At 40.1% G+C, this 24,662-nt stretch overlaps 1 protein-coding gene across 3 annotated transcripts in view; it reads left to right on the top strand.

The window, feature by feature from the left end:
* MTMR6 (myotubularin related protein 6) overlaps positions 1-5,173 on the top strand; it is a 116,342-nt gene extending 111,169 nt beyond the window's left edge. For all 3 annotated transcript variants that reach the window (XM_029602561.1, XM_029602560.1, XM_029602559.1), the window contains exon 14: positions 2,527-5,173. In XM_029602561.1, the coding sequence (XP_029458421.1) occupies positions 2,527-2,793 (267 nt within the window). In that variant the 3' untranslated portion in view covers positions 2,794-5,173. The remainder of the gene's footprint in view (positions 1-2,526) is intronic.
* The last annotated feature ends 19,489 nt before the right edge of the window (positions 5,174-24,662 follow it).

Raw genomic sequence — 24,662 nt, 5'->3', positions numbered from 1 at the left:
TCTCCATTTCAGGATATCAGACTATCAGGTACTTGCTCCTCGAGGGCCTACCAGCCTATGTATCCTGCACCACGGACCTTCGGTCCCACCATTTCATCGTCAGGAAGATGCCTACATTCCTGTGAGTACCTCTACGATCCAGTGCTCCAGCTCCACCCACCAGCCGCAGAGTTACCAGCTCTGCAGGCTCCCGCCTATCGTGGAATCTGGGTGAGAATATACATCCGAGCCTGTTGAACGTATTGGAACCTCATGGATCTCAGTGCCTTACCTTCCTTCCTACATCATCTATCTACAGCTGTACATTAAAGCCCTCCATCCATACTGTGTCTGCTAACTGAGTTCAGCCAGACACTGTGGTTCCCCATGGGGCTCCTCCCCATGGGCAGAGTCATTTCCACAGTGACCAAGGGTCCACAATGCAACAAACACAACAGAAAAACAGTACAGAAAAAAATTGCCTGCTTTAAATCATGCTATTGTTGCTCAGATATGTCTGTATTTTGCTTTCACTCTTTTCTTACTGCTGTAGTGTTCGAGAAAATGTAATTTTATGGAATGCAGATGTTAGTTTAAAGATATCTAAATACTATGAAGATTTTTGAGATGAGCCGCCATTGCCAATATATTGATGCATTTAGCACACAGTCAGTTGTGAGTCTGAACTAAATAGTTATGTAATAGTTGGCTGAATTAAGCTGTCACTAAGTAAACTTTGGGTGTATGTGAGATGACATTGATTCAGGAATGTCATTTAGTGTGAATGAATTGCTTCTTGTAAATAAGTGTTGGTTTTCAATGATTGTTTAGAACTGATCATATGTTTTTGATAAGAGAATAAGTGTGATGCTATATTTGGTGACTTATTATCCCTCATTATAAAAAAAAATAATTCCAGGCAAACACGGTTTATAACAATTCAATTTTGGAGGTCTACTGAAGAGAGATTAATTTTTTATGAATGAAAATGGAGGGGAATTTATGAATTCATTCTTATTCCTCAAGTAAATTAGGACGTTGAGGCAGTATATGAATGAATAAATAATTGTATACAATTTATGATGCATTTTAAACATTTCAAAGATTTGTATAATCGCATTTACATTTTGTTGATGGGTGAACTCCTTTGGGGGAAAAACAATAATTAGAAGACAGGGTTATTAGTGGCCATAGTGCTGAGTTGAAATGGATGTTCAAAAAGCTTGCCTTCCGTGTCCCCATTGCCTTTAACTAGATCTGTTTGCCAAGGACACCAAGGTGCCTTCATCTAGAAGAGTGATGAGAGAGAGAAAAGCAGTTTTAAGAGAAGTTCTATTCTCTTGAGACAGACATATATGGTGAAACCGGTGCAAGTCAAGTTTTTTTTATCTGTAAAATGTAAACAGTTTTTTTCACAATGCACCAGAAACACAGCCAGAACTGTATTTTTTGAGGGGGCACTGTACTAGCCCTCCCCCCCCCCACACACACACTCCCATCCCTTACCCCATCCTAAGCGAGTCTTCATGGCTGTGGCCACAAACCCTTTAATTTCCAACTTGTCTCTTCACACTCTCCTTGCCCTGTCTCTTACTCTCCCTCTGTGCTTAGAGCAGCTACTTTCTGCTGGTGGTAATCTCTCAGGCAATTATGTAAACAAGCTTCCAAGGGCCCAGGCATTCCTCAACCTTTAAAGTGCTGAGAAATAGGGGGAGGATAATTACCTGCCAAAAGTAAAATAGACTTGGAGGGTCTCACAGCTCTGCAGGTCTAGGCCAAGAGCAGGGGTGTTTCCCTGTTAACCTTTTTAAAGGTGCAGGGGATCAGGGTCTAGCAGCAATTCTAGTGCCTCCAGGTCCTCTATCTGCTGCACCTTTAAGGGCTGACTCAGATGTAACATGCTCTTGCTGCTAGGGGAAAGGGCCTGAGCCAAAAGGGCCCCTCATGGCAGTAGGTGTGTTTTGTTTTTTTTTAAGAATGTATGCCTTGAGGTCTTTCTCTTGAACATGTCTCCATCATTTTGAAAAGAGACCGTTGCTGCAGATCTCCATAAGGCATCATAAGCAGTTATTGTTAATTTGTGTAGCAGATACCAGATGCATGCAGCACTGTACAGACATAATGGACATTCCCTACTCCTTGGAGCCTGCAATCTAGTCAAGACAGATTGACAAGTCACACGGACAAAAAAATAAACACGAGACTTTGAGTTACAATAGTGAAACTATAATTGGGAAGAATTAAACCAGGTGGGTTATAGGTGGCTTTATTTGAGGAAGGGGGTAACTTTTTTTTTAACTGAGTGAAATTGCATGGAATGAGGTCTCTTGGAAGTCTGTGTTTAGTATGGTACAAAATATGTATTGGTCATGTTGGAACTATATTATTCCTTCAGATTGTTTCATATTGATCTACCAACTGCCTGTAGGTTTGCTGGGATTAAAAAAAATAATTTCACATTTCTGGAATTCAATTTGCTGCTAATTGGCTTTGGAAATAATGATGAATTCAAGAAATTATTCATATTTTTTTTTAATTTCATCACAGAAACTAAGGAAACAAAAACACGACCAGGCGGATGCTGGCTTCGACTTCGCAAAGGAATCCCTGCACCCCATCCATTCCATGTCACCAGTGCTTAGGACTTCACAGTGCTTCAAGGAGTCGGCCCTGCTGCCAGTGCATAGCAGTATTAGGACTATAGAGGGCAGCAACACAGCAGACAATCGCTACATGGACTACACAGAGGAGTTTTCAAAAACTGAACCTGCCGTAGTCAGCTTGGAGTACGGGGTGGCAAGAATGACATGCTAATTTGAAGGAAGAACGATGTGCCTCAGTCTGCCCCCACGGTGGTATAAAAAGGCAAACTATTGCCTATTGCTGCATGACCGATACTAGTTCTGTTTGATGGTAAACTTATTCACATAGAGCAGGGCTATATGGTAATTCTCCAGACAGTGTTTGCTGTTCACACAGTTCCTATTACTAAGTTTACAACAGCAAAACAAAAGTGGAAAGGCATTCAAGGATTTCAGGTAGTTTTAGGAATAAGTAGGGGCATTTCTTTTTTTTTATTTAAGCAACTGCAATTTGCACTAAATGAACTTAAAATTTAATATTTTAGGGTCTTGCATAATCATAGTAATCAAATCTAACTGGACTCACACTAATTTTAATGGTGAGGAAAGAAACTTGACAAAACATTTTAACTGTTCTGGCAGCTCAAGGGGTAGAAAAATGAATGTGCTATTTAATGTAAGCTGTATATTGTGGTAATGTTGGACATTTAAGTGCTAAACAGAAATGTTTTTGATCTAAAAATAGTTAACTTTACACTTCTCTGGGCCTTTTCACCATTGCAACTTAATACTCTGCTGATTTTGGTATTTCACTAACATTTTTTCTGTTTAAAAAAAAAAAAGCTATATTTGAAAAAAGTGCAAATTTTAAAGCCAGTATTGGCTGTCTGCAGCTTCAGAATTATCAGATTGACTCTCCAGACCTTAGCAAAGGAAAAGGAATACACTTCTGTGGGTTAAATTTCTAATACAGGTGGTTAATTTTTTAGACTCTGACTTAGGTGTATGATTTTTATGAATCAGATGGTGGATCTTTAAATTGTTGAAACCCAAACACACTAGCATTAGATTGGCTCAGTTTATTATTTTCTTCTGATTAACTGAACATTTACATATTTAGCTCTCTCTTAGACTTATTGTTGTACTAGTTCTAGCATGTAGCATGAAAAGAGTAGTTAAAAATATTTGCAGGCCTTAAACCTTACTCCTGATTATAAAAAGCCAAACAAAAAGATATAAAATGAATCATTCACTAACAAGCTCTAGTGGGAAGAAATACAAAATAAGGGCATTTCTGTAGTGAACTGGCTGTTGGAAAAGTCTAATCCAAAGAGCTGAACTTTTATTGGGTTTGGGTTGAGAATTGAGTAGAAGCCTGCTTGAAACACCGTGTGATGTCCTAAGTAACATTTTGCAGCACATCTTTTAAGTCACTTCCATAGATTGTGCATTGTGCTCACAGCACTTTCCCTTGGTTCTTAGTAAGGGGGGAAGTAGCTTTCTCAAACATAAGAAGTTGAAAATATAGTTCTTCTGTGTGTGAAATTTCATTTTTCTAAGTCTAGATTTCTCCTTTTTGAGACTGGATGGAGCGAGCATCTGAAAACTTAAATGTTCAATGAAGCCTTCTAGTGTCCTGCCGGGTGAAAGCAACTGGCCAACTGAGCAAAGAACCAAATGAATTTCGAGCTAGTTTTCTTGACTGTACTGCAGGGCACATCTATTTTGTGCTGTAGGATATTGGCATATCTCATGGTGGGGAATGAGAGCAACCCTGATGCTGCTGCTGCACACATGAATGCTTCCAGCAGCAACGGGAATTAACATGAGCTGGTTCTATTTAACTGAAACTTTTGGTGCAGCCAGGATGAGACTGACTTTAATTTGGATGAATAAGATGCCACTTTGAATTTGAGCTCGAGTTCTCTTAATTTTATGAAAAATAGAAAATTATGGAAACACATACTGAACATTAACTCTTGCTTGCTAAAAAGGTTGCTTTTCCTCTTTCCGGACACAGGGAAGCTGGGGAAGGGGTTGTATTTACATTTAGTCTTGTGTACTGCAAAGTGATGCTTGTGTGCCTTGTTTGGCTGCTGCTCACACTGTTGGCACAACAGTTCTTTTTTTTTTTTACTTGTGAATACCTTGCTTTTGCTTTTACATACTGAAGAACTGGTAGAGCAGAAAAGGGAAGAAAAGCTTTGAAAGGAAGGATCTTACCATTGAAATGTGTATATTTATCACTTTAGTAACGCCTTGTATCACTTTGCAGTCTTCGTTTTTGTTTCTGATATATACGTGAAGGTGTTAGAAAATAGCTGACATTTTGTTTACAGTTTTGGAGGGGTCAGTGGAACAAGCCAGTCCAGCTCCTTCTTTTTGCATGTCTTCGCCGTAACATTGTGGTTGTCAACAGGCAGTCAGTCCTGTCCATGTCCTGTCTGGGCTCAGACTGCTAATGTCACACACACAAATATGTGGAGATGTTCCTATGTTCCACTGGGCTGGGCAGCACTAATTGTTTCTAAGTCTTTGAGAATTTGTGTAATGTGCATTGCTTTACATATGATTTTACATTTAATTAAATGCGTAATTGTTTTTCAGGTTTACCCTTTTTGGTCTATTTATTTTACAAAGGGAGATAAGTGTTGTATTTTTTTGAAATGTTAAATATTTAAATTGTATACAGTGTGCATGGCAGGTCTGGAGATGCAGAAATGATGAGCAGATTGGTCCAAATTTTATAATAAGCAGGCTTATTTCATTCAAAGCTCCCAGAGTGCAGGTATTGAATGAGTGTGTCAGATTATATTGGTGTTCGTCTTTGTCCTATGTTTATTTTCCACTGTGCAGCAAATTACACCAAACTAACTGGAGGTCTCTTTTTTTTTTTTTTTTTTTTTTTTTATAAGAGATTAGGACCTTGACTGTGTAAGTAGCAGAAGATCATGAGCCATTTCTTTCATACAGCTTAAATGCTGCAGAATGTTTGCTTTTTTTAGGCGAGGTATTGGTAATTATCAAAGTTCATAATGCAACAATAGTGCCAGCTAATCAGCAGACTGAAAAAGTCCATTAAATCTTGCATCTGGGAGGAGGGCATCAAGCCATCACACGGTGGTGATACCTAATGGGCAGAGATAGGATGAATGTGCACCAGGTCCCAAAGGGAGCCGCAGTCTATATTGAAGGACTGACACTGCAATGGTTGGACAGGAGGGGGAAAACCAATGGATTGTTGTGAATTAAAGGCTCATGGTGCTGTAGCCTCAGTAGATACCAAGTGAGCTGAAAGCCTAAAAAAGGATAGGAGGAAACTACTGAGCTACAAAAAAATCATCTTAATATTTCATTTTGTGCCCATTTCTGTCATTATCAGATAATTGCTCTTGCTGTATTAAATATCCATCGCCAATGGCCATCTGTTTGTGCCTGTGGTTATCTCCTGGTAATGCCTGCTTTTGAGGGCACAATTGCTGAAATGGACTCCTGTGAGGTTGCTGTGCTTTCTTATTGGCCGAGCATTTGAAGAATCTAGCCAGGAGTCTGATTTCTCTTCCCCAGGAGCAAGCAAAAATGTGCAATATATTTTCAGAAACCCTAATAATAGGTTGCCAGCTTCACTGCTGCATGCAGGAGAGTGTTTCTTCAGTGGTAAAAATAATATACCGGGTTGGAATACTGGGCTTTCAAATGGTGGGGTGACAAAAATAAATGGATCCTAAAACATACAACATTGTCAATCAGATTAAACAATTTGGCAGAATCCCTACCTTGTATTGTTGTACAGGGCTCTGAATGGACTAGCAATTGCATCGTTCAACTGAGGGCAGTGGGGGAACTTTATACTCTGTCAATTTAATAAAAAGAGACTGAAATGTTTGCTTTTTCATAAGTTAGTATGTTGTGGGTGTTACTTCTTTTTTTTTTTTTTGTGTATAAGACAGTTGCTAATGCAAGTTTTGGCTAACAGAACTGTTTTATAAATTTGTGAGGTAGCACACTAATCTTGGGTACATCTGGCAAGGCATATAACATATAGGGCTTCTGATTTTAGGTGTTTACACATAGTAAATGTAGGTGTTTATTTTGCAGCTAATTAAGGGTCCTTATGGGTTTCCAAAAATAGGTGTTGCTCTGTGTTTTTCCGACATAGGTACTATAGTCAGGTACCTTTTCCAGTTGAATCAAATTTGTGCAGCTGAGAGTTGTTAGTTTGGAAAAGGCACAGAGGATCCCAGGATAGGCAAAGCAGTGTTGAGAATGTGCTAGGGGAAGCTGTGCTTTTCCGGTGTTTATCAAACAGCTGTTTGATTATTTTGTATTGGGGGTGTTTTATTGGGGTTTATCAGTTTAAATTTAACGTCAGAAGCCCTACATATAGTATAATATTTATAGCTAAACCAAAACCACTTTCTAAACAGTAAAAAATGACTAAAATCTGATTTTCATCCACTATTATCTTTAAACTGTACGTTGTCTTCTTTAAAACTGACAGATTAATAAAACCTGTCAGACTGATATAGTAATCCACATCCGCAGAGCAGGTACTCCAGCTAGAATTAAGATCATTGTTCTAGAGACTTTTTAGTCTCCCTCACTTGCTTCTTTCTCGTTATTTCTCTATTATTTGCAGTAAGGTTAGTGTTTGGTTTGTATTTAGGTAATCCTACCCTTTACCCCTTGCATCACTGAACCCCTTGGTTTCCAAACACCTCTTACACCTGCCTGCACGAGTACAGAACCCGCCGCATGATAACAATCCAGTTTGTTTTATTTTTTTCTTATTTTTATTGGCAAAGAAGAAATGAGACAACAAACAACTTCATTTATGGAATTCACTAACTTTTTCCTCCCCCCATAGATACAAAATGGGAGGAAAGCTTTATTATGTCTGCTTCAAAGCCTGGCGCTCTAAAGGCAGCTCTATGCTTTACCACTTATCAGTTGTCATCAGGCTTTTTCTATATTGTATAACAAACCATGGAACAAGTATTTAAATCTAATCATAAATGATAAAATCTAACAGGCTATGGTAACAATCCAGTTTTTAACAGTGGAATTCCTTTAAAGCAGCAATACTTGTAAAATCTTAGCTGCCATTCTTTAAATAATGTAGTTACCACTTAATTCTGAAAAAAAAAAAGATGTTAGTTTGAAACCTATTTTGAGGTCAGTGTTCTGCTGTCTTTCTGTTCTAGTATCACTCTGCCCATAATGAATAAAGCACTACTAGCTAATTAGTAGACTTAATGGAGACAATTCTGAAAAATGTAAGCAAAAAAAATGCATGTGTTTTACTACTACGACTATCCTTCACGTCTATAACACTATCAGAAGTATGCAGCAATTTACAGGTATGCATAGGAGAGAGTCCCTACTTTGTGGCAGTTAGGCTAGTCAAGACAAATAAGTGTTTGAAGATTTGAAGTCTCAAATAGATAGGGTTTATGTGACGATAAGGACCCCTTTAATTTCATAAAGCTGCCAAAATTATTTTGCTGTGCAAACAATCCATATAAGAAAAATAGGCCATGGGTCAGATGAGTGAATGCAGGGAGGGTGGGAATCTAGTTGTTTTCTGTTTACTACAAAGGCTTTTCAGCAGCTTGCTTAGGAATAGCCCAAGCCTATTAAGCAACAAAATATTTAGACCAAGTCCACAAAAGAGCAAATGTTTAAAGAAAAAACAAACAAAAAAACCCCTAGTTATGGACCCTGTGGCAGCATAAGCTTCTCAGATTTATCTGGAAATGTCGGCCATCTAGAGCTGCTAAATCAATTCTCTATCAAGATAAATTGCGAGGGGGTTTCAAGTTCCTCATTTGGCGCGTGGTATTATGCCGGGTCTCAACTGAGTGCGTTCATACATTGGCATAAAGCTGGGTAACTGAAACCATGGGCTCGTATAGCTGAGCAGGATGCTGGAGACCCTCCGTTACAAATTAGAGCCTGGCAACAGGGAGAGATCAACCTTCTTGGTTTATCGCCCTTCTCTAGACTAATTTATCAGATCTGGGGGAAGGAGAGGTTGAGATTGGTGGGAGCTAAATATGCCTATCATATGGCTTCTTTTCTTTTTGACAGATCCTTCTCTCCTGTGAAAGAGCCAAGGGGGGGATCGAATGCTGGAGGAGGAAGGGTTTGTTTAAATGGGAACAACTGTGGGATGGCCAGAAACTTTTAACCTTTAACGAATTACGACAAGCGTATCAGGTCTCTGAATTGGATCTTTTTGCTTATAATCAGATCTCTTTTTTTTTTTTTTACCTCCTCCAAGGTTGGGCAGGAGCTTAAAAAGGGTAGATCCCTCTTTGAACATTATTGTATCAGAGCTCATAAGCTCATTAAACCTATTTCCTAGATTTAAGCTCTATTAAGTAGAGAACCCCAGAGGAAGAAAGCGTATCAAATTGCTTGGGAACGAGATCTAAGGGGTATTTTTGAGGATAAAGAATGGGATCAATGCTTTTTCACAGTTAGTAGGTGCTCAGTATCCTCTACGATAAAAAAGCAGGTGATACCTAACGCCCTGCGAGACTGAGCAAGATGTTTAAGGGCTCAGATGATAAATGTTGGAAGGCTGGTGGAGCAAGGGGTACCTTTCAACATTTGTGGTGGGAATGCCTGGCAATTGGGAAAACTATGGGAAGCCGTGCTTGATTTCATTTGTTCATTAAAGTGCCCAAAGATCCCAAAGTTTGCCTGTTTTATGCAAACCAACAGTTGTGGGGTCGGTGTCCTTTAAGAGTTGGGTACAAGTAGTCATGGCTGCTAGATGCAAAATTGCTTACTGGTGGCGAAGACCTGATGTTCCGTCTCTAACTGATGTGCAATCTAGACTGCATAGGATGCACTATGTGAGAAAATTAAGTTATGCGTAACAATCGGGTGGCCAGCTTTGAAAAAACCTGGCAACCCTACCTAAGATGGAAATCTAGGTTCATTGTGTGACTGTTTAATCTGGGTGACAGTGCAGGAAGGGGATGGTCCCTAAATGTGGTAACTTTGATACTAGTGTCTTTTTTTTTAACATCCAGGTCTCAATATTAGGGTGCCTATTGTTCAGATACTTCTATGTAGCTAGTCTGTCTATATCTTCACTATTAGTTACTTACTGAGGAGTATGTGTCTTCCCTCTATATTGCTACTTTCGTATACATTCTTCTTAGGTACCTGTATCAGCTTGTACCTCAATCCATCAAGTGTATGGAATAGGAAGGGAGGGGTGGGCTAGGATGGGGGCATAAAATGACAAGTCAGCACAAATCTCGCTGTATTTCACTGATTTTATTACATAGTTATTGTACTCAGGCTTTGTTTGCTATTGTGTTGCGGTTTTTCTCTATTGACTAATAAACATTAAATTACAAAAAAAAACCTAGTTTATGTAATTGATATATTTGTATTTATTAAAATTTGTTAATCACGTTTACTAAGGCCTTAAGTGATTATATATAAAACCATACATAACATAAATACTAAAACATATTTAAAATACACTAGTAGTAAAGGAGGTCTGGATCCTCAGCATGAATATTATTCGGTCAGGACATACTTCCATTGCATCTCATTTCTTTTACTGGCTGACTTCTGCCATTTCTTTTCACGCCCTGCTTTATCTTCATACACACAAGATCTGGCTTTAGGGTTCAGGCTCCCTTCTCTTCTTTACTTTCTCTATTGTCTTCACTTGAAGAGGAAGAATGCCTCACAAACAAACTGAGGAAAAAGAGAGGAGACAGAACCAAGAGACAGAACAGTTGTATTTAAATTCTGACAATTTATCCCTACACTCCAATACACCCCAGCTTAACTGCAAAATCAGATTTACATTTCCAAGTAGCAATAAAACTGTGCCCCAAACCGTAATCTCCAAAAAGGGACAAAACTGTTATATAACTGTACAAAGGTCAATTGAGAAAAATGCCTTCCACTTTGTTATGCTTTGTGTCTTTACAATTAGATTTGCAGTTTTTGCTTAAGTTAAAGTATCCATGATGATTCTGTTCTTATGTAAGCTGAAATCCTTCAACCCTGAACAGATTTTTTTGTTGTGAGTTTTATTTTTTTTGGACAACTGTTGGAAGAATTTTGCAGTAGGCATCCCCTAATACTCACTACATCCAAAAGGATTCTTGGAATTAAACACTTCTGGAAATTAACCATTGTGACTGAGCGACATGGCATCCCAGATAGGCACAGCACAGGTGGACGTAGCCTGACATACATACACACAGAGCAAAACTGCACATGTTATGATAGCCTCAGTGGTAGAGGGCTATATTGTCTTTTTCACAGAAAATATCTCTCAACATAGCTTAAAAATATTGGAAAGGATGCAATGCAGAAATATTTCATTCCTGTCACGTCTGTTAATCAGTCTCTTTAGGGTTCTTATTTCCATTTTTGTGAGGAATAATACAGTCTTTCTTGTTAACTAACATGTAAGTATTTTTATATTTCATCCTTCCAAAAGTTTTTGCTAACCCAATAGACACGTCAACCTGGTAAGGATAAGAGATACATTCTTTAGGGCAATACCTATTTAATTTCAGGGCTGAAAAAGGAATGGTACAGGCTAGGAAATGATACTGACAATTTACTTGGCAACATCATCCGATGGCACTGACATGGACAAGCTCATTAAAGTTTTGACTAAGCATGTGGGGCAGTTTCCACACATGCTCTTTGCCTCATGAGACTTTCAGTCTTGCTTCATCCAAGCTACTGCATAGATATGTTCCCAGTCTCTCTCTACATTTTGTTGCTGGCCTCTTTTGTTGGCCTAGGATTTTTCCTGTCTTGTTTTTCTTTTTCAAGTTGCTACTTTGGCAGAGTCTCAACAGAACTCAGTTGTACAAAAAAAGAAATGGCGAAATCTGTGGCCAAGGAGACGGTAGTCAGCAGCTTCGAGACCTGCATCTGTGCGCACCAGATTTCCCGAAGCATGACTCTGCCAACTGCGACAGTTGCAGTAGGATGTTCCCATGGGTGCAACAACAGTATGCCTAGAAAATGGAGGCACTGTGAAATATGCAGCACAGCTGCTCCTCATTCGGAATTGAAGGTTCGACTAACTGCAGAAAATCAAAGCGGGATATCTCTCCCTCTCACTCTTGAAAGGCTCCCCTCCATCCCATGGTGTCCATTGTGGGATCTGTCTCGGGTCAGGAGTTGAGCATGGTGCATAGGAGTGAGGCATTGGCTGTGGTGCAAAGAAGAGCACTTAAAAGGCACAAGGGATCCCTTCCAGGGCCACCTTCAGCACCAAAAAAGCCTGTGCTGAAGTCTGTCTCAACCCTGAGGTGAACGACACACAGGGATATACTAATTCTCTATTACTGTAAACCCTACTCAAACACAGAGAATCAATTATACAAATAATTTTAAATTGACAACATATATGAACTTTATTATATCCTGAAATATAACATCCTATCTAAACAATTGAAAACTATCTAGTCAAAACACCCACTCACACATTCATCCCACTTAAAAACATATAACACCTGTAAACATTGTGATCATCAATACACTTTCCAATTTAATACTGTGTTTTTTATATAGTTGTAATTACATTTAATTTCAGTATCTTATGACAGTTAACATCAATGAGCCCTTATATATATAACAAATTTTTCACATATAAATCAATCCGAAAAAGTGTCCGGATATCACGACTCAAAATTCTCTTTTAATATTCATCATGAAGGGCGATCATATTCCTCCCGGTCCAACAAAAGATCTTTGTTTCACCCCACACCTGGGGCTTCCTCAGGGACTTAATTTAAAAGGAGTCCACTCTCCACACCTACCATCAAAAGTAAATATCAAGTCAACCGCCACAATAGCGTTCAATATATAATACATTACTGTATGTTAATGTATTACATGGTGCAGTGTTTAATCTGTCTTCTAAACCTTTGACTGATGCTATGATTAGGGTTCTCAATAAAGGATTTTCTTTTGTGCCATCGTGCAGGTATGACACATTTAATACACATATAGAACTGTATACATTTTTTAGGTGTTTACATCTCAAAGAATTTTTTTCTGACAAGAAGGATATGGAAGAGAGGAATAGTTTATATAAACCATCTAAATGGATTCCCCCTAGTACACCCAGTCCTCTTTTATAGGCTTTTCAATTGTTGGTATTGCGGGATGTGGAGCGTATAGAATATGACAGGGAATACCTGTCACATAATTTGTCTAAAGAGGAATGGCTTGCGATTAAACAATTGAGGGAGGATAAAACCATTATGGTTTTGTCTGCAGATAAGGGTGGAGGTGTGGTAGTTATGGATGTATGTGATTACAATAGGGAAGTTATGAGACAGCTTAATGATCAACAGTTCTATATGGAGATAAATCAGACATTCAGTCAATCTGTGAGTCAACGTGTGGAGGAGATTTTGGAATTGGCTGTTAAAGGGAATATTATTACTCAGAATTTTGATATTTAAATGTACAACATCCCACATGTGCTTATTTCTATATACTACCCAAGGTTCACAAATCGTTGGTGGATCCACCAGGGAGACCTATTGTGGCTGGTATAGGCATGATTTTGGAGCCCTTGGCTAAAATTATAGATTTTGACCTTCAACCAAAAGTGTCCAAGATTGCCTCTTATATAAAAGATTCGACCGATTTTTATTAACCAGTTAGTGGGGTTACCTGAGGTAGCAGATAATTGGCTGTTGGTTACAGCAGACATTACCTCCCTTTACACTAACATACCTCAAATGGAAGCATTTCAGATTATTAGAAGGGAGTTGAAGACATTGGATTTATCTGTTAAGAGATTGCATTTCTTATTACAGTTGGTGGAAATTGTGTTGACTTGTAATGTGTTCAGTTTTGATTCGAAAATGTATTTACAAATCAAAGGGATCCCTATGGGATGGCCAGTAGCTCCGAGTGCAGCTTGTTTGTATGTGTCAGTTTTTGAAGAGAATGTGATATATAGAGGTCTAAATGGTTTCCTTATATTGTTATTTGGAAACGGTTTATTGATGATTTATTCTTTATTTGGCAGGGATCAAATAGTGAGTTGAATGAGTTTTTGAAAGAATTGAACTCTGGTGATCCCAATTTAAAATTCACTGTCACTTGGGATAAAAGATCGGTCACGTTCTTGGATATGTCAGTACATATACAAGATTGCAAATTGGTGACCACTATGTACAGAAAAGAAACTGATAGAAATACTTTATTGCATTATGATAGTTTTCACCCTAGACAATTACGTGACAATATCCCCACCGGCCAATTTTTAAGATATAGGAGATTATGCACTTCAGTAACAGAATACAAGAGTCAAGTGCAGATATTAACCAAACGGTTTTTAGCTCGTGGTTATGCCAAGTCAACAGTAAAAAAAAAAAAAAAAAAGCATATAAACAGGCATTATATGCCAACAGGGACAATATTTTTTATTCAATCTAAGAAACAGGTTCCTGCTAGGATTATTTGCTCTATTCCATACTCTACTAAAATTAGAGATATTAAAAGTAGTATTTTAAGACATTGGCACATGTTATCATCCAACAGTGTGTTTGTTGAAAAACCTATTTTCGCTGTGAAAAAGCGACAGAACTTAGGTAGCCATTTGAAATACCGGAAATTTTAAAGGATTAGAGAATCTGGATTCCGGTCAGTTTAGCTGTGGATCATGCTCTGTATGTAAACACGTGTTGGTATGTAAGGAATTTCAATATGCCAATTCAAAGTTACCGAAGTTTTTTCGTGTAATACAAGTGGCGTAATATATGCTACAGTATGCCCTTGTGGGCTAGTGTACCTTGGGCAGACCGCTAGTTATTCAAGCGTGGATTATAGAACATCGAAGTAGAATAAAATTGAAATTGCATGCCCCGTTAGTGGATCACTGGATTGAGCTTGGACATACAGTGGATGACATAAACTTTTGTGTCATTAGGAAAGTTTATTTACCTAACGGGGGTGACATGTCAGCTGTTCTGAAACGGATAGAGCAGCGCTTTATCTTTAAATGGGGAACTGTTACACCTGGAGGCTTAAATGGCCTGATTGAATGGAATGCATTTTTTTGAATGTGTTCAGATGGGGACAGCTGTTTAATATTTGCATTTGATGACATTTCCAGTGATCGAATTAGATAATGATTGAATGGTATATATAAGAGCAGAGGAAAGGGTAGTACTTTATGACGTTTTCTGACATGTGACGTTTTGTCGGTTCCGGTTTGGATTGTAAGTGCACGATGTGAATGGGAGTGGTAATGGGACTGTTGAATAGATGGGTAGAAGTTGGTTTTAATTCATTTATTTGCCTGTTTGGTTTTAGAAAGCAGTTTGAAAACATGGAGTATAAGCTATATTTTTGATGAAGGTGATTAAAGTGATGTTTGGAAGCAAACGTGACTTATGATTCGAAGCTGATTTGGGAGTTTTACGCAGTTTGTGATTAAAAGTCGGGAGTTGCAGGTTAGTAGGGGTAATTTTCAATACAGTGATGTATTGTATATTGAACGCTATTGTGGCGGTTGACTTGATATTTACTTTTAATGGTAGGTGTGGAGAGTGGACACCTTTTATATTAAGTCCCTGAGGAAGCCCCAGGTGTGGGGTGAAACAAAGATCTTTTGTCGGATCGGGAGGAATATGATCGCCCTTCATGATGAATATTAAAAGAGAATTTTGAGTCGTGATATCCGGACACAGTTTCGGATTGATTTATATGTGAAAAATTTGTTATATATAAGGGCTCATTGATGTTAACTGTCATAAGATACTGAAATTAAATGTAATTACAACTATATAAAAAACAGTATTAAATTGGAAAGTGTATTGATGATCACAATGTTTACAGGTGTTATATGTTTTTAAGTGGGATGAATGTGTAAGTGGGTGTTTTGACTAGATAGTTTTTAATTGTTTAAATAGGATGTTATATTTCAGGATATAATAAAGTTCATATATGTTGTCGATTTAAAATTGTTTGTATAATTGATTCTCTGTGTTTGAGTAGGGTCAACCCTGAGGTGAGGCACAACCACCACAGTGCAGATGCCATCCTCATTCATGGTGTGGAAGATCCCTATGGCGTTGAGCCACTTCTTCTATCTGGACCTGGCACTGTCCATCTCATCAGCGCAGAGTTCCTACCATGGTGCAACCTGCTAAGGCCCCATCATTGTCAGGACAGAGCGCTGAAATTCAAAAGTCTTGTTATGGTGCAGACCAGCATGAGTCTTGAGGCATCTGAAGTAAAGTGCTCTGAAGCCAGTCATGACTTCAGCTATCACTCCAGTTGTAAGCTTCCACTTGGTGCCACCGGTGTCAATGAGGCTTAGTGAAAAGGAGCTGATCTGGGTCTCTGAAGAGGAAGGAACTTAAAACTCTCCTGTCCAAGATGGAAGAAATCTTACCTTGTAGCAGTGCTGCTCAAAGCCCCCCCCAGAAGCTTGTGCTTCACCTCAGGGGCTTCCAGCAATAGGAGTAAGTCCCCTTCTGGTTGTAGATTTGCCTCCTACAGAGCCCTTTCATGGATTAGAGGGAAAGAAGTGGAGTATGTGCACTCCCAAGTTCCTTTCAGAAACTTCCTCTTCGTATCATCAGAAGTTTTCTCTCTGGTTACTGCCACCATTATTCTCTGTTTCATGGCTCAGGAGAGGAGGAGGATTCCACTGAGATTTCTTACAACTCTCTACTGAACTTGCCCCAGCATATGTATTTCCTGGAAGATCATGTTATCTTAGATAAGCTGGCAAACACACTTTCCATCGGTTCAGGAAGCAGGTCGACCCATGAGTAGATGTCTTCAGGCTGCTTCTGTTTTCAGCAGACACTGTCTCCCTTCCAGTACATAGACGACTCAAAAATCTACCAATGAGGATGTGGCAGACACTGGTGGCCTGAAAGCTGAAGTATAGAGTGCAGGTTCCGGTGTGGTTCAGCTGCCACACCACTTGGTGGAGTTGGCATTGAAATGTGCAAAGTGGACTCATCATTCTAGTACATCTCCTGGGAAGGATCTGAAGATGTTAGACATGTTTGGGGAAAAAGGTCTTCCAGGGATCTATGCTTAGTGCCAAGATTGTGACTCATCAGCTGTGCATGAGAGAGATTTCATCTTCTGCAAAAAGTTATTCAAACACTGTAGCAGACTCATCAGACCCAGAGCAGGTAGAATTTCACGAAGCTATAATGAATGTAGAAGAATGTGAAAAACATCTAGTCCACTCTGACAAAACTTTTGATACCATGGCCAAGACATCATTCGCTTCCATCGGAGGTTGAAGTCTCAAGTAGTTGAGCAAGTGACTTTCATGAAGATGTGTATGACTATCTGGGAGAGGTTCCCTGTGCTGGGGGCAATTTGTTTAGTGACCAGGTAAAGAAGATGAGTTCTCTGATTAAGGAGCATCAGTCCATTCTACAGTCACTTATCAGTGGCAGCAGGAGCCCAGCTGGCCCCAGCCCAATGACAGTACTTTTCCTGCAAACTTCCGTTATTGTAAAGATGCCTTTTCCAAATGTTTCAGCACCCTCAGGCTAGTCTTTCTTTTAAAAGCAGCAGCTGCCCCCTAGAGGCCAGCAGTGTGGGAAAAGGTGTCATTCCAAGACCAGGACTAGGTGGTTTGTTGTTTTGTTTTTAATGTTCTTGAGACCCACCTCCAGTGGTGGGGAGGATCCAGTCCTTCCTTCCAAAATGGACTGGATTTACTAATGACCAGTGGGGTGAGTAAAGTCTGGTGACCATTTGCATTTTTCTCACCCTCACTCGACCCTCTGGGCTTCAGTATTCAACTCTGACCCCTCTCAATCTGCCCCACTGCAGCTGGAGATAGTCGTTTCTGTAATAGAAAGTAATTGAGCTTGTCCTTTCTCAGGAGTGGGTTTAGGGGTTCTATGCCTAATATTTATTGATCCCCAAAAAATCAGGGGAATTGAGACATTCTGGATCGTAAGGAATGAACAAACCATTGGTTTAGGAGAGATTCAAGATGAACTGACTCCAGACACTTCTTCCTTTCATTCAACCAGGGGATTGGATGTGCACTTGGGACAAGAAAGATGCTTATGCAAACATCCACATTCACCTTTCCCACTGGAAGTTCCTCATGTTTGTGGTGAAGGATGTGCATTACCAGTCAAGGTGCTTCCTTTAGACTTTTCAGTAGCCTGAAGAGCATTCACAAAATACCTTGCAGTAGTGGCTGAGCATCTGTGTTAACAGGGAATATGCAGACTTACTGTTATCTGGTCAATTGGTTGGGGAAGGTCCATCTCCAATAGGAGTTTCAGTTCCTCAAAGCAGCTAATATCTGTGGTTCCTAGTCAACTTTGCCAAGTTCAGTCTGACCCCAATTAAAAGGGTCCTGTTCACAGGAGCCTAGAATAGACTTGGTCAAGTGAAGGCTTTACCTCTAGTTGAAAGAACCACATTATTAATGGGATTAGTGAGCTTTTTTCTGCAGTGAGACAGAGTGCCAGTGAGATTGGCCCTGTTTCTTCAGGACTCACATCTGCAGATTTCAGTGCGCCCCTAAAGTCAATGGGATCAGCTTTATCAACCGTTCTCCCACAGGATCTTCATGACTTCTGAGATAAGCACATCCTTTCAGTGATGGATGAGCCTGGAGGTTCTCAAGGTAGGCTTTTCACTGCATGTGCTAGCGCATCAAGTGATCTTGTCTACCAATGCCTCCACCAAGAGGTGGAGGGCACACAGAGAGGCTGTGTGGACCCAGCGATTATGGTACTCAGCAGCGAGCCATCTGCAGATTAACCTGCTGGAGCTGCGAGCTATCCATTATGCGCTAAAACCATTCTCCTACTTGCTATCAGGTAAGAGAATATTAATGCAAGTGGCCAGGTTCTATGTGAACAAGCAGAGAGGAACGGGCTCATATGCCCTCTGCAAGAAAGCTCTCTGAATCTGGTTATGGGCCAATCATCACAACACCAATCTTCCAGTGACCTATCTTCCAGCAGTCCAAAACGTGTTGGTGAACTGCCTAAGCAGAATGCTGCAATCCCACTAGTGGTCCTTGGATCAAAGGGTTGTGGACAAGTTGTTCAATCTTTGGGGAATGCCAATGATCAATCTGTTCATCTCAGAAGATTAAAAAAAAAAAGTCAAGAAGTTCTGCCCTATGCTTCTGAGAAGTTGCATTCCATTCCCAATGCTTTTGTGCTAAACTGGAGCACCTGTCTGCTCATAAATATGTGCAATTTCTTGTCAGTCCCAGGACTGTCCAGAAGGTTGTTCAGGACAAGGTGAATGATTCTCATATCACTGGCATAGCCTTGTCAAGTGTGGCATCCATATCTCATTCATCTATCAGCTCAGCCTCCTGTTTCATTGGAGAGCTCTCAGATGCTTATCACAAAGGATGGTGGCAGACTTTGCCTTCAAAGCCTGCCATTGCTGGCCTTCATGGTGCAGATGTTTAACATGCAATATTCTCCTTATGCCTTCCAAAAGATATGGAGGATGTGCTGATTTTGGCTAGAACACCTACTAGAAGATCCTACAGTTACAAATGGAAGAGGTTCTCAACTTGGCTTGTGACCAGCAGCTGGATGCTTTCTCCTGTTGCCCGAGAGGCTTACTTCAATATCTATTCCTCCTCTCGTCCTTAGGCCTAAGCACCTCTTCAGTTAAATTTAATCTAAGTGCCACTATGACAAATCACCAGCAGGTGAAAAGAGCTTTGCTTCCCCCACCCGTTCGTATCAAAATTCATGAAACGTGTGTCATTTCCAAGCCTCAAGTCAATAAACTTCCAGTGCCTTGGGATCTTAATGTCGACCTTGCTCAACTCATGAAACCTCCCTTTGAACCTCTTGAGTGGGTGGAGTTGAAGTTTTTTTTTTTTTTTACCTGGGAACTGTTGTTCCTTGTAGCTGTCACTTTGACTTGAAAAGTAAGTGGATTGCAGGTATTCATTTCCTTCTCACATACCTGCATTTTTTTTCACGGCATGGTGGTTCTGTGTACTTGCACTATGTTCCTTCCAAAAGTAATATCTGCATTCCACATTAATTAAACTACATGCTGCCTACTTTCTTTCCAAGACCACATATGCACAGAGGTAAAAGGGCTCTTCGCTTCTTGGACCACAAAATTGCTCTAGTCTGTTACTTGAGGAGGACTCAGCCTTATTGTCAAGCTTCTCAGCTGTTCATTTCCTTTGATTCCAGCAAAGTGTGACAGTTGATAAGAGAATTCTAAGTAATTGGCTAGTAAACTGTATCTCATACTTTTATGTGCTGGCTGGCTTTCAGATTACGCTCTGTCAAGGCTCATTACATAAGAGCTATGGCAACTTAAGTGGCTCATCTAAGGGCCACTTCTATTAAAGACATTTGCAAAGCTGCTACTTGATCATCCATTCACGTCCCAAAGCAGCAACTTTGTCTTCAGTTCATATCCCACCATGGTCTTGACAAAAAATGTCGAAGGGACAATAACTTTGGAACAGCAGTTTTTTGCAGCCTGTTTACTATAGGGTTCCAAATTGCTTGTTTTAAAATTTGCTTGTTCTGTAACCTACAACTTGAGACTCCCCACGCGTTATGGCTAATTGATGCCTGCTTTATGATGGAGGAGGTGTAAGGATCCATTCCTGAGTACTCCTCTGACCTGTAGGTGGCACCTCTGTGAAAGGTCTGTCTAGTCGTCCTAGTACTGTGCTCATTACTCCCCCCCCCCCCCCCCCCCCAACCAGAATCATCTTGTCTGCTGTATAGACTTTTATACTGAGGCAGTTTCAGGAGCCAGTTGCTAGAACTTGGTCCTGCCTTCTGGTCCTCATACTCTGACTCTGCTCCTCTATCCTGAAGACTTCATTATCTTCAGTTTCTACATTCAGTGGTCCTGTTTATTCTTCTTTCCGGCTTTCTGGTTCATTCCTTCTCCTTACCCTGTTTCAGGCCTCGTTCTCTGTCCATGGTGGGGACTTCTCCAGTTTTCATGCCTCACCAGCCATAAGCACCAGCAGGCTCAACATGAAGGGAAGGTGGCTGGTGTAGACTGAAGTCCATCTACCGTCAGTGGACTGGATTTGACTTTCCTGGGATTAGGCCTCTCATTTTTGAGGCAATCTACAGCCAACAACCCTCACAGGAAGCAAGTTTGCTTACCTATAGACAGGGTTCTGCACAGATAGCAGAATGAATTAGCCATACCTAATCCCCACCCACTTCCCTGGAGACTCGAATATCTGAAAAAGCTTAAGCTCTGGAAGATATGGAGCAGCTCACGAGGCAGCGTGTGTGTGTATGTGTGGATACTCCAGCACGTACTCAAAATCTTTACTGAGACCTGGGTCTCTGTTGGTACTTTTGGATGACATTACCACATGTTAAGGCTATTTCATCCTACTATTGACTGAGAAACCTTTGCCTTGTAAGCAAACTTGCTTTCTCTGCCTCACTTTGGCCCAGGTTCAGAAGGAGAAAGACCAGCTGCGGCCCAGCAGAGTGAACCCCACTGGTTGTTAAAATCCACTTCTCTGGCTCTCCCTTTTTCCTGATGCAGAAGTCTGTGGTTGCATCAATGGAAAACAGGCTCACAGCAGCATGGGGGACATGGCAAGTATGTGCTCTCAGTCCCCACAGCTCCTTATCCTCCCCTCCCCCAAGCATGTATTCAAAGGTCTTCTCCGTTGCACAGGCAGATTTCAGTGTGCCTATACTGCTGGACTGAGGAACTTATTAGTGTCTGCTAAGGAAGAAGAATCAACACCTGCTAACTGGGTGCTGAAATCATCCTTCTACACAGCAGGCCCAGATTTAGGTGTAGATGCCTTAGACACCTGCTAAATATCTGCATGAAGAGGAACCTTGTTCAAAGGGGTTTTGTTATGGAGCTCTGTCCAGACACACACCCCTCCTCCCAAGTCTTGAGTGCACCAAAATCTTAAATCCAGCCCTGCTCCACAGCATGAAATAGCTGTTGAAAACCTTTATAAACCATTGTAATGGCGAAACCGAACGACGGTATATAAAACTCGATAAATAAAATAAATAAATTTTTGTTGAAAAATATGCCCAGAAGGCATCACCACACTTACAGCCAGCAACAAAGTTTGGTGAGGTAAAAGCTGCCATTCGCAACCATTGCAGCATTATGCAGACCTCAAAGCAGCATGTCTGCTTCGGCAGTGCCATCTTGCTTCTCCTCACTATTGTGTGGTTAAGAATGGAGGTAGAGGGATGACACAAGAAGGAGATAGAAACCTGCAGAAGAAATAGAGAGGGCTGAGATTAAAAAACAAAGCTGGAGATCCAGAGAAATGCAAGGTAAATTAAATGGTGAAGAAGAGATTGATGAGGTAAGAGATGTTAATATAACTGTATCACCTCACTTTCCATAGAGCTCGCAGGATGATTCAGGGGAAAGACTGCAGGCATTCTTCCTCTCATTGATCCCACTGCACTCCATAGCCCTGTGCTCTTCAAATGAAACATGGCACAGTGTAGTCTAATCTAACCATCTTGTTTGGGTTTTTGCACAGACATAACTATGGCACACTGTAGCTTGCCAGCAAGAGATAGATGTTTGTGCACAGTCTAACAAATCCCAGCCTGCCAGTGCACCAAGTGGTGATAACTTAATTTCAGTGCATAGCACCATCAAATCCAGGCACTCTGTTCTCAATTGTTCTCAGAGAAGTCCACTTTCAACGGACTTGGTACAAGCCATAGTACTCATGGTCAGATGGTTCATATCAAGCCTCAGAAAGGAGGGATCCATATAGATTTTCTGATATTTTCCTCCCTAGAGCACAAAAATGCTCCTTGGGGATCTGGATCCATTAAGGCTGCATGGAGTGAGCTCAATCCAGGCAGAATGTGTGCCTGTCCCCAAAATTAAAGCAGGCTCTAAATATTAAAAAAAAAAAAAAAAGGGGCAAAAGATCAAACTATTAGCAACTCCCACCTAGGGTGCTGGAATGAACCATTTTACTTTGTAGCAATGGATTACATTAAGTAATGATGGATTGAAGACAGAAATTTCAGAGAAACAGTTGGAGGGGGAGAGAAGAAAAATGGAAAACATGACTGGAATTAAAATTCAGGCAAATGTAGAATAAAATAATTTGGTTATTTAAAATATTGTAATTACTAGTCAGCAATACTATATGATGTTTCTGTACGCATAAGTGAGGGAGAGAGGTTGGGGGAAGCAGAGACCAAATGCACTAGCTGGGCTGATTTTCTACAGGTTTGCCAGGTCTGTGTTAGGTCTCTAATCTGCTCCTGCAAACTGACTAGGTGACTATAAATGTAAGAGGTCTTCATGTCAAAAAATTGTTGTTGCTTGAATTGAACATCTGAATAATTATCTATACCAACACCAGTCTTGTTATCCTAGCTGCCTCATAGAAACTGAACGCAAGACCACATGATGAATTCCTGCTTCATGGACAATTCTGAGCTGATGCTCAAACCCTGGAGCATCCACATAATTGTTTTTCCTTGGGCTTAAGCATAGACTGTTGTAAATGTAAAATCCCAAAATAAATAAATCCTAATCCAATGTGCAAACTGAGAATTGCCCCCTGTCCTGGCTGGATTCTAAGCTATGTTTTATTGCTAATGTAAATTCTTCACTCTGCTCTTTTCAGGAGGCTGAGTCACTGCTTGGACGTTGTCTTTGATGTGCAGTCTTGTGTACATAATTGGAGGTATAACCTGGTTCCTCTTATTTGAGCTAGCATCCCCCAAACTTCTCAAAGCTCATTCCAAATTTTTCAACTGTGGTAAAAATAAAAGCAGCTGCAGCCTAACAGGATCTAGGTGCCCAGTCCTCTCTGTCATATAAAGCTTATTTCAATTATGATCATTCCCATTATGTTTGTCTTTAACATTTTAAAGCTCTAGTTCACCATTTACAGATCAGGTGTAGCAGTCCCCACAGGTGCAGGGCCTGGGCAATGCATTCTGGGCAGAAGGTGCACCTAGAGCTTGAGTTTTGGACTAGTAAAAGAAATATGCAGTGGAATAAAACAGGCCCATGCAGATCTGATGAATTTAACACAGCTTTGCACCTTTTCTTCTTGGAAGAGCAGAGACTGAGCCAATTAATGAAGGTGTAAAGACAATAGTATCATCAAATCTGGCTGCTGCCAAAAACTGGCATTGCTGCAGTAAACATCATGCAACTACTACCCCATGTTAAAAGATAAAATGTCTTTGTGAATGTTGCAGATGATTACTTACAAAGCTTTTGATTCAATCGAAATCCTTACTCATCGTGGACCAGTTCTAAATAACCATTACACCCATAAATGCAAGTTTTGTTTGTCTGACAATGGTTTCTCTATACAGCAAGCAGCCTGAAACCCAACATGTATATTATAAAGAGGGTCTGTGATTTGCTATAACAAAAACTATAGAAGACTTTTGCACACAAGAGCAATTTATTATACTTGAGAGCTGTATTAGTCTTTGAATTGTACTTACTGGATGAGTTGTGTTTTTCTCAGGCATAGAAAACATTTTTGGAAACAAGAATCCAGGGGTGACTTAACAAAGCAATGGTGAAAGTAAAGAGAAATTATTGCTGGGAGAATTTTGTGCAAAGCAGAATTTGAACGTAATTCCTCTCCTCAAAATAATTTTCACTTCTGCAGAATTTGCAGTGCAAAAGAAACTACTGTAATCTTTGATACACACCATTCTCTGCAACCTCATAAGAACATATTTTAATTAATTACTGGAAGGGGGATGGTATGTAAATCCATGGTTCTAGCACTAAACTTTCAAAAGGGAAACTTTGATAAAATGAGAAAAATAGATAAAACTGAAAGGTGCAGCTACAAAGGTAAGAAGTGTGCAATAGGTGTGGACAATCTTTAAAAAAAACCCAAACATCCTAGAAGCACAGACCAGATGTATACCTTGCATTAAGAAAGGTAGAAGGAAGGCAAAATGATTACCAGCATGGTTAAAAGGTGAGGTGAAAGAGGCTATTGTAGCCAAAAGATCTTCATTCAAAAATTGGAAGAATCTTTTAGAAGAAAATAGGATAAGACATAAGCACTGGCAAGTTAAATGTAAGATATTGATAAGACCTGCTCAGAAAAAATTTGAA

This window comes from Rhinatrema bivittatum, chromosome 5 (assembly GCF_901001135.1).
Source record: "Rhinatrema bivittatum chromosome 5, aRhiBiv1.1, whole genome shotgun sequence".
Classification (NCBI taxonomy): Eukaryota; Metazoa; Chordata; class Amphibia; order Gymnophiona; family Rhinatrematidae; genus Rhinatrema; species Rhinatrema bivittatum.
Note: the sequence above shows the minus strand (reverse complement) of the source record. Positions and strands in the feature narration are given on the sequence as shown.